We start from the raw sequence: 9,350 nt of genomic DNA, 5'->3' as shown, positions 1-9,350 counted from the left end.
AAGAAAGGTTAGGGGGGAGGGGGACGAGGAATATGGGGTGAGGTGGGGCGGGGGCGGGGGTGTAGTGATTATATTCTTACGTGATTTTTATTCTCGTTGTTTTCTCCCTTCCTGTGTTCCTTCCCTTCCTTCCCCTCTTCCTTGCATCCTTCATTCCTTCCTCACAACTTTCCTTCCTTTATTCCCTCCGTTCTTCCCTCCCTCTCTCCTCCCTCCCTCCCTCCCTCCCTCCCTCCCTCCCTCCCTCGTTCCTTACCTCTCTCCTCCTCCCTCCCTCCCTCCCTCCCTCCCTCTCTCCCTCTCTCCCTCTCTCCTCTTTCACTCTATCCCTCTCTCCTCCCTCACTCCCTCCCTCTCTCCTCCCTCTCTCCTCCCTCCCTCCCTCCCTCCCTCCCTCCCTCCCTCCCTCCCTCCCTCCCTCTCTCCCTCTCCCCTCTTTCACTCTATGCTTCTCTCCTCCCTCACTCCCTCCTTCTCTACTCCCTTCCTCCCTCGTTCCTTACCTCTCTCCCTCCCTCCATCTTTCCCTCCCGCCCCTCCCTCCTACCCCCCTTCTTTCCCCCCAATCTTCCTCTCCTCCTTTCTTCTCCTTCTCTCTCTCTCTTCACCTCTCTTACGCTCGATTGCAAATTGCAAAGTCTTCGGCATCGTTGTTGCAAGCCTGGTGGTAAATGCCCCGGCGGTTTCCCACTTCGGCATTGCTAATACTTTTCTGTTTTGTTTACGTCGGAAAAACATGTGGTTTTCGCGTCACACGAATATAGCTCTTTGTTGATCCCGAAGTCGACACTGTATTTTTATTTTTTCCTTATTATTTTTTTTTCCTTTTTTTTTTTTACATAATCTTTTCATAATTGTTCTGGTTTTCTTTTTTTTTCTGTGTTTTCTTTTCTTTTTTTTCTTTCTTTTTCTTTTTTGGTTTTGTTTTTCTTTTGTATATTGTCTGGGGTGTTTTTTTTAATGATTATTATTTCCAGTAAGGGGGGGAAGGGGGGGGGGTTATTTTAACTGTCAGGAATTTGTGGCGGGGGGGGGGGGGTGAAGGTGAGGTGATGGGAGGGGGGGGGCACTGTGATATCACTTTCGTTCGATGTTTCGTTCACACACTGAAAGCACTTTCTTGGCCCGAAGTCTCAGTATGCGTTTCATTTTTTAAATTCGTTTATTCATAGTGTTCCTGACTTCTTTTTTTTTTTTCTTTCATTAGTTCAGTTTTTTTTTTTTTTTTTTTTTTTCGTATCACTAAGAATGAGATGTGAATGTTCTTTTATGTTTTTTATTTTTCTTCCTTTTTTTTTTTTTTTTTTCTCTCTTTCGTTTTGGCCAATATTTATAAAAAAAAAAAACGAAAATCTAATTCTTGTTCTGTCTCTCTCACCAAATAGCACAATAAATATCAGAATAAGTAAAATGAATACCACTTTTTTTTTCCTTCTTTTGTCTTGGCCAATCGCCCTCCAAAAAAAAAAAAATATATATATATGTAAGAATTCACATTTCCACACATTTTCCGTTTCTCAAACCCACTCAAAATCACCGCCGAACACGCACCACGGCATAAACAGAAACGCAAACAAATCCATAAAACGAATCGATGGACAAAATAGAAAACGAAAACGCGAGACCGAACTCCCCCAGCGGTCTCTCTTGGGGAGGACGAGCAGCGCCCGCGGTCTCTACCCTCTCGGTCTGCAGACCCTTGGCACACTGGGCATCACCGGGTCTGGCCTCGGGCTGACACGACCCCGCCCGTCCTTGCTCTTGCCTCCGTCGGCGAGGTGGACGGGCGGAGGGAGAAGGGAGGGAAGGAGAGGGAGGGAAAGGAAGGAAGGGAGTAAGGATGGAAAGCGGTTGGAGGGAGAGGGGAGGGGAGAGAGGAGAGGGAACAAAGGGAGGAGGAAGGGAGTTAGGATGGAAAGCGGTTGAAGGAAGAGGGGAGAGAAGGGAGGGGAAGGAAAGGAAGGAAGGTAGTAAGGATGGAAAGCGGTTGGAGGGAGAAGGGAGGGGAGAGAGGAGAGGGAACGAAGGGAGGAGGAAGGGAGTAAGGATGGAAAGCGGTTGGATGGAGATGGGAGGGGAGAGAGGAGAGGGAAGGAAGGGAGGGGAGGGAGGGGAGGGAAGGGAGGGAGGGAGGGAGGGAAGGGAGGGAGGGAGGGAGGGGAAGGAGAAAGGCTGGAAAGCGGTTGGAGGAAGAGGGGAAGGTAGGGGAGGGAGCATTTGGGTTGGGGTTTCCTTCCCTCGGTGAGGCGGAGGGGAAGAGAGAGAGAGAGAGGGAGGGAGGGGAGGGGAGGGGAGGGAAGGCAGAGGGGGTGAGGTGGAAGGGCGGAGGGAAACGGAAGGGAAGACAGGGGGAGAGGAGGGGTCATTAGCGATGATGTGGAGGAGGGGGAGGGGATTAGGAGACGGGGAGGGGGGAGTAGGGGCAGGATTAGGGTGCGGGGTATTTTAGGGAGCGAGGAAAGAGGGTAGCATTACGAACGAAAGAGAGAAATTAAGGGAAAAGAGCAAAAAAGGGGTGAAAAGGAGGGGGAATTAAAAGTCGGAGGAGGGAATGAAGGGGTAAGGAAGGCATTGAAGTCACGCAGGTGAGTTTACGAAGGGAAGGAAGTGAAGGGAAGGAGGGAAGGAAGGAGGAGGGAGGGAGGGAAGGAAGGAGGAGGGAAACAGGGAAGGAAGGAGAAGGGAGGGAGGGAAACAGGGAAGGAAGGAGAAGGGGGGAGGGAAGGAAGGAGGAGGGAGGGAGGGAGGGAAGAAGGGAATGAAGAAGGAGGGAGGAGGGAGGGAGAGAATGAGGGGTGCATGGTATTCCCTTCTTCGTTAATGCAGTGACTCATTCGGGTACAAAATGCTAAATAAAAAAAAATAAAAAACACTGAAATGTTGAGAATATATATAAAAGAGTAGATGATTAGGTAGACTCGATGGCAGCTGATCATATTGCAAGGACAGCGAGATACTCAATCTGGATATAAAGTAGGATTTTTGCATTTAACCAAACTCTCTTTCTTTCTCTCTTCCCCACTCAAACTCAACCCAAAGCAAACCAGCTTAACCTCAACTTAACCCGACCGTGTTTTCTTTACGGTGAGAGAGAGAGGGAAGGGGAGAGGAAGGGGGATGTGAAGGGGAGGGAGGGAGGGAGGGAGAGGGAGAAGAAGAGGAAGAGAGAGGGAGAGGAAGAGAGAGGGAGAGGAAGAGAGAGGGAGAGGAAGAGAGAGGGAGAGGAAGAGAGAGGGAGAGGAAGAGAGAGGAAGAGAAGAGGGAGAGAGAGAGAGGAAGAGGAAGAGAGAGAGAGAGAGAGAGAGAGAGAGAGAGAGAGAGAGAGAGGAGAGAGAGAGAGAGAGAGAGAGAGAGAGAGAGAGAGAGAGAGAGAGAGAGAGAGAGGGGGGGAGAGAGGGAGAGAGAGAGGGGGGAGAGGGAGAGAGAGAGGGGGGGAGAGGGAGAGAGAGAGGGGGGGAGAGGGGAGAGAGAGGGGGGGGAGAGGGGGAGAGAGAGAGGGAGAGAGAGAGAGAGAGAGACAGAGACAGAGACAGAGAGAGAGAGAGACAAAGAGAGAAAGCAAGCAAGAGAGAGTCAGAGGCAGAGAAAGAGATAAAAAAAAATAGACAGAACCAGAGAAAGAGGAAAAGAGACAGAGAGATAAAAGAATAAAAAGTGATGAAAAAGAAAAAAAAAACTTGCAGGTCACTGGCGCTCCTCCGCTTGCCCTTCCTGGTCGAGGCTCGAGTGACCTTGAATTTTGTGAATATTTACTTGATCTCGTCGTCTTTGGGCGGCGATGCTCGTTTGTTTGTTCATAGGCTTGTTTATTTTTGTCGCTTTGTTTACTCGCTGCTTGCTTTCTTTCTTTTTTATTTTGTTTATTTGTATAATTATTTGTTTGTTTCCTCATATCAATTCGCTCTTTTTCATCTCCCTTCCTTTTCCTCCGTTTCTTCGTCTGTCCACCACTTTTATTTTATTTATTTTTTAGTCTCGTTCTCTCCCTATTTATATTCCATTTCCTCATTTCCTCCCTTTCATTTTTTTTCCTCTTTTTTCTCTTTTTTTATTTCTCTCTTTTCCTCTCACTCTTATTTTTCTTTCTGTCAATTCCCTCTTTCGTTTTCGTGACATCGTGTCCTTGATCGTTTCCCTTTCATTCGCTTAATCAGTTGTTTTGTTTTCTTTCCTTTCATTTCGGATTATTCTTTTTTCTTGTCAGCTGCGAGGATTTTTTCTTTCGTTCAGTCCTTGTTTCTTTCGTTCTTTTTTTCTTTCTTTCTTTCTTTCTTTCAGTCCTTTTTCCTTTCTTTCGTTCTTTCTTTCATTATTTCATTCCTTCTGTCCTACTTTCTTCCTCTATTTCATTATTTCTATCCTTCTTTCTCTCTTTTTTAAATTCTCTCTATCCTACTTTCTTTCTTTCTTTCTATCCCTCTTTCTTTCTTTCATTCTTTCTATCCTTTTTTTCTTTCTCTCTGTCCATTTCTTCCTTTTCTTCCCTTTATTCCTCCCCTTCCTCCTCCTCCTCCTCCTCCTCCCCCTTTCTTCCTTCTTTTCCCTTTCTTTTTCCCTCTCTTCCTCCTCCTCTTCCTCCTCATTTTCTTTATCTTCCTGCTCCCCCTCCTCCTCATCTTCCTTTTCGTTTTTCTTTTCTCACACCATTTCCTTTTCCTTGTTCTTGTCCTTTTCCCATTCCTTCTCGTCTTCTTCCTCCTATCCCTCCCCCTCCTCTTTTTTTTTATTTTTCTTCTTCTTTGTGTTCTTTTTTCCTCTCCTTCCTCCCCTTCTTCCTTCTCCTTCTCATCTCCCCCCCTTTCCCCCCACATCTTCCCTCACCCTTCCTTCTCCGCCCCCTCTCCCCCCCCCCCCACCCCACCCCCCAACCCACCCTCTATTCTCGCCTTGCTCTTATTTTTAGTAGACTTTGTTGTGTAAGTTTAAATGTTCGGCGTCTTGCTCACCCCCCCTCCCCCTCCCCCCCCCCTCCCCAGTGCTCTTCCCGTGACACATTTCTCGTCCCTCTCCTCCCCCCCTCTCCTCCCCCCCCTCCCTTCGCTTTGGTCTTTCCATTTCCCTTCCCCCCCTTCTCCTTCTCCTCCCCCTCCACCTCCTCCTCCTCCCCTCTTCATTCCACGGTCTCTTCAGTCTCTTCCACTTCCCTGTTTCCTTTCCACTTGTCCTTCTACCTCTCTCCTTCCCTCCTTCCCCTCTCTTTCCCCTTTCCTTCCCTCCCTCCCTCCCTCCTCTTTCCCTCCCTTTCTCCCTTTTCTTTCCTCTCCTCCCTCAACTTTCCATCCACTTTCCCTCCCTCCCTCAACTTTCCATCCACTTTCCCTCCCTTCCTCCCTCCTCTCTCCCTCCCTTCCTCCCTCTTTCCCCTCCCTTCCTCCCTCTTTCCCTCCCTTCCTCCCTCTTTCCCTCCCTTCCTCCCTCTTTCCCTCCCTTCCTCCCTCCTCTTTCCCTTTCCTCTTCGTCCTCCTTCCCAACTCCCCACTATTTCTGGCGTGCGTCCGTTGTGGTTATGCGGTCCCTGTTATGTGGCGTCTGCATTCTCGTTTCCTCTTCCTCCTCCTCTTCGTTTTCCACTTACTCTTTCTCTTCCTCCTCATTCTCCTCCCTCTCCCTCTCCTCCTACCATCTCCTACTCATCTTCCTCCTCTTCCAATTTCTCTATATCTTCCCATCTCTTCCTCTACATCTTCCCATTCCTCCTCCTCCTAATTTTCCTCTTCCTCCTCCTCCTCCTCTTTCTCCTCTTTTTTTTATTCATGCTTTTGTTTTTGCTCTTTCTTACTGGCGATATTCATCTGTTTGTTTATGTTTTAAGGATTTTGTTAAACGAAAAAATGTTTTAGAGGGAGAAGGGGGGAGGTGGAAGGGAGAAGGAGAAGGAGAAGGGGTGGGAGAGGAAGGAAAGAGAAAGCGAGAAAGAAAGAAAGAAGGAAACAGGAGAGCAGAGATCGAAGCACATAAAAAGGAAAGGATAAACAAACCCCCCTTTGAAGGCGATAAAGGAAGCGAAGATGATCAAAGGGAAATTTTGGATAAAAAAGCGCGGAAGCAAAGATACGATCAGTGGGGACCTGCAGGGTCGGGGGAGAAGGGGGGGGGGGTCGCTCCGCTTGAGCTGCCGTCTTTCTTGTTTCTACTGATTATCTTAGGTCTCCTTTTAGTCAAAATCAGGGAAGTGAAAGTGTCCGTTTAGTCAAAATCAGCTGTTAATGTTATACAAACTTTTGGAATTTCTTTTTCGGTTATATGTTTCCTGTTTTACACACAAACATGCGCACACGCGCACACACACACAAACATGCGCGCACACACACACACACACACACACACACACACACACACACACACACACACACACACACACACTCACTCACTCACTCACTCACTCACTCACTCACTCACTCACTCACTCACTCACTCACTCACTCACTCACTCACTCACTCACTACCTATATACCCACACTTTTCTTCCCACCGGTACCCTTCCTCACAACCTCAGTCTCCATTGCAGATTCCTCATTGCAATTTCTTTTCGTTGCAGGCGGAAGGAACGTGTTGCAGCTGCTGTTAAGTTTCGCGGTGGGCGGCCTCCTCGGCGACGTGTTCCTGCACCTGCTTCCGGAGGCGTGGAGCATGGCGCTGGACGGTAGGGTCGAGGCTCATGCGTTTCGTAGGGGGCCTTCCTGTCTTCCTGTCTTCCTGTCTTCCTGTCTTCCTGTCTTCCTGTCTTCCTGTCTTCTTGTCTTCTTGTCTTCTTGTCATCTTGTCTTCTGTCTTCCTTCCCTTACTTCCTCTTTCTTTACTTCTCTTCCTTCGCTTTCTTCTTCTCTCTGTCTTCTTGTCTTCCTTCCCTTACTTCCTCTTTCTTTACTTCTCTTCCTTCGCTTTCTTCTTCTCTCTGTCTTCTTGTCTTCCTTCCCTTACTTCCTCTTTCTTTACTTCTCTTCCTTCGCTTTCTTCTTCTCTCTGTCTTCTTGTCTTCCTTCCCTTACTTCCTCTTTCTTTACTTCTCTTCCTTCGCTTTCTTCTTCTCTCTGTCTTCTTGTCTTCCTTCCCTTACTTCCTCTTTCTTTACTTCTCTTCCTTCGCTTTCTTCTTCTCTCTGTCTTCTTGTCTTCCTTCCCTTACTTCCTCTTTCTTTACTTCTCTTCCTTCGCTTTCTTCTTCTCTCTGTCTTCTTGTCTTCCTTCCCTTACTTCCTCTTTCTTTACTTCTCTTCCTTCGCTTTCTTCTTCTCTCTGTCTTCTTGTCTTCCTTCCCTTACTTCCTCTTTCTTTACTTCTCTTCCTTCGCTTTCTTCTTCTCTCTGTCTTCTTGTCTTCCTTCCCTTACTTCCTCTTTCTTTACTTCTCTTCCTTCGCTTTCTTCTTCTCTCTGTCTTCTTGTCTTCCTTCCCTTACTTCCTCTTTCTTTACTTCTCTTCCTTCGCTTTCTTCTTCTCTCTGTCTTCTTGTCTTCCTTCCCTTACTTCCTCTTTCTTTACTTCTCTTCCTTCGCTTTCTTCTTCTCTCTGTCTTCTTGTCTTCCTTCCCTTACTTCCTCTTTCTTTACTTCTCTTCCTTCGCTTTCTTCTTCTCTCTGTCTTCTTGTCTTCCTTCCCTTACTTCCTCTTTCTTTACTTCTCTTCCTTCGCTTTCTTCTTCTCTCTGTCTTCTTGTCTTCCTTCCCTTACTTCCTCTTTCTTTACTTCTCTTCCTTCGCTTTCTTCTTCTCTCTGTCTTCTTGTCTTCCTTCCCTTACTTCCTCTTTCTTTACTTCTCTTCCTTCGCTTTCTTCTTCTCTCTGTCTTCTTGTCTTCCTTCCCTTACTTCCTCTTTCTTTACTTCTCTTCCTTCGCTTTCTTCTTCTCTCTGTCTTCTTTGTCTTCCTTTCCCTTACTTCCTCTTTCTTTACTTCTCTCCTTCGCTCTCTCTCTCTGGTCTTCTTGTACTTCCTTCCTTTACTCCTCTCTACTTTATTCGTTTCTTCTTTTTGTCTTTTGTTTAACTTCCTTATTCCTGTTTTTTACTTCTCTTCCTTGACTTATTTTCTCTGCTGAATCTACTTTCTTCCTTTACTTTCTTTTTTTTATTTATTCCTTCGCTATTCTTTTTCTTCTTCACTTGTCTCTTACTTACTTCCTCTTTCAACCTTTACTCACTCTCTTCGTTTCTTTTCCCCCGGTAGTCTTTTGGGTGTCTTTCACTCCTATTACTTTCCTTCTTCTCCTCCTCCTTCCCTCCTTCCCTATCACTTTTCACAATGAAGCATGTTAAGAATGATTCTTTTTACATAATTAATTATTATGTAGTTCATCTTATCACTCATGATTTGATTATTGGTAATTCTTCTTTTAATATGTGATTCCTCTATTAACTTACATATTGTAATTGCAGCTGGAGCAGGTACCCATGAAGCCTTCACTCAAGTGGGGCTTTGCGTGTTGGCTGGAATCTTCGTGTTCATCATAGTGGAGATGATGGCTTCAAATGAGTCTCCCGAGCCACAGAATAATAACTCTAAGGAAAAAAGTGGGGAAAATAAGAAAAATGTTAGTGTGTTGTTGTTGTTTTTTTCTTTTTCTTTCTCTCTTTCCCCCCCCCCCCCTTTTTTTTTTTTTTACTTATTGTGATTCTTGCAGTTTTGGTAATCAGTTCCAAGTTTAACTTCTAAAGTCAAGCTGGAAAAGTAAGATTGTTTTGATATATATGGAAAAGTAACATGAGTACTACTATTTTAACTTGCAAGTAGAAATCTTAACTGATTCCTTCCTCACTCTTTTTTTTAATTGGAATATAAATGCCTAAAATAAAACATATCTCTTACAATTCTTTACCCAACAGGTAACTGGCTACTTAAACCTAATAGCAAATGGTATCGACAACTTTACTCACGGACTGGCTGTAGCCGGTTCATTCATGGTTTCCTACAAGACGGGAATACTTACAACTGGTGCTATACTCATTCACGAAATCCCCCATGAGATTGGGGACTTTGCCATTCTACTTAAGTCTGGTACGTTGGGTAGATGTACTAGGTTGACTGAAGATTTTATTTTTTTCTATTTTATTCAGATAATTGTAGTACAGTGATATTTTTTTCTTCTTCTTTTACTCTTTTTTTTATTGTAATTTTCATGCATTGGTAGGTAACTAGCCTTTTATCTATTATAAAGACTTTTCTTACCCAAATTAATAACAAATATATTGAATTAAACTCCAAAGCCTAAAGCCACGCCATGATTGCAGGTTTTAGCCGCTGGGAGGCAACATTGGCACAACTTTACACTGCAGGAATTGGCTTACTGGGTGCACTGTTCACACTCTTCCTTGGTACTACTGATGCCCTTGGTGAGTATGAGAGATGTGTATTCT

The 9,350-nt window shown here is 45.5% G+C and overlaps 1 protein-coding gene across 6 annotated transcripts in view; it reads left to right on the top strand.

Annotated features, from left to right (window-relative positions):
• The window catches only part of LOC125045781 (zinc transporter ZIP13-like), a 53,441-nt gene that overhangs the window by 42,280 nt on the left and 1,811 nt on the right, over positions 1-9,350 (top strand). For all 6 annotated transcript variants that reach the window (XM_047643214.1, XM_047643213.1, XM_047643216.1 and 3 more), the window contains exons 4-7: positions 6,539-6,643; positions 8,373-8,527; positions 8,820-8,991; positions 9,225-9,326. In XM_047643214.1, coding sequence (XP_047499170.1) covers positions 6,539-6,643; positions 8,373-8,527; positions 8,820-8,991; positions 9,225-9,326 — 534 coding nt within the window. The remainder of the gene's footprint in view (positions 1-6,538; positions 6,644-8,372; positions 8,528-8,819; positions 8,992-9,224; positions 9,327-9,350) is intronic.

Source organism: Penaeus chinensis, chromosome 38 (genome assembly GCF_019202785.1).
Source record: "Penaeus chinensis breed Huanghai No. 1 chromosome 38, ASM1920278v2, whole genome shotgun sequence".
Taxonomy (NCBI): Eukaryota; Metazoa; Arthropoda; class Malacostraca; order Decapoda; family Penaeidae; genus Penaeus; species Penaeus chinensis.
The sequence above is the reverse complement of the archived record's forward strand: the minus strand, read 5'-3'. Positions and strand labels throughout refer to the sequence as shown.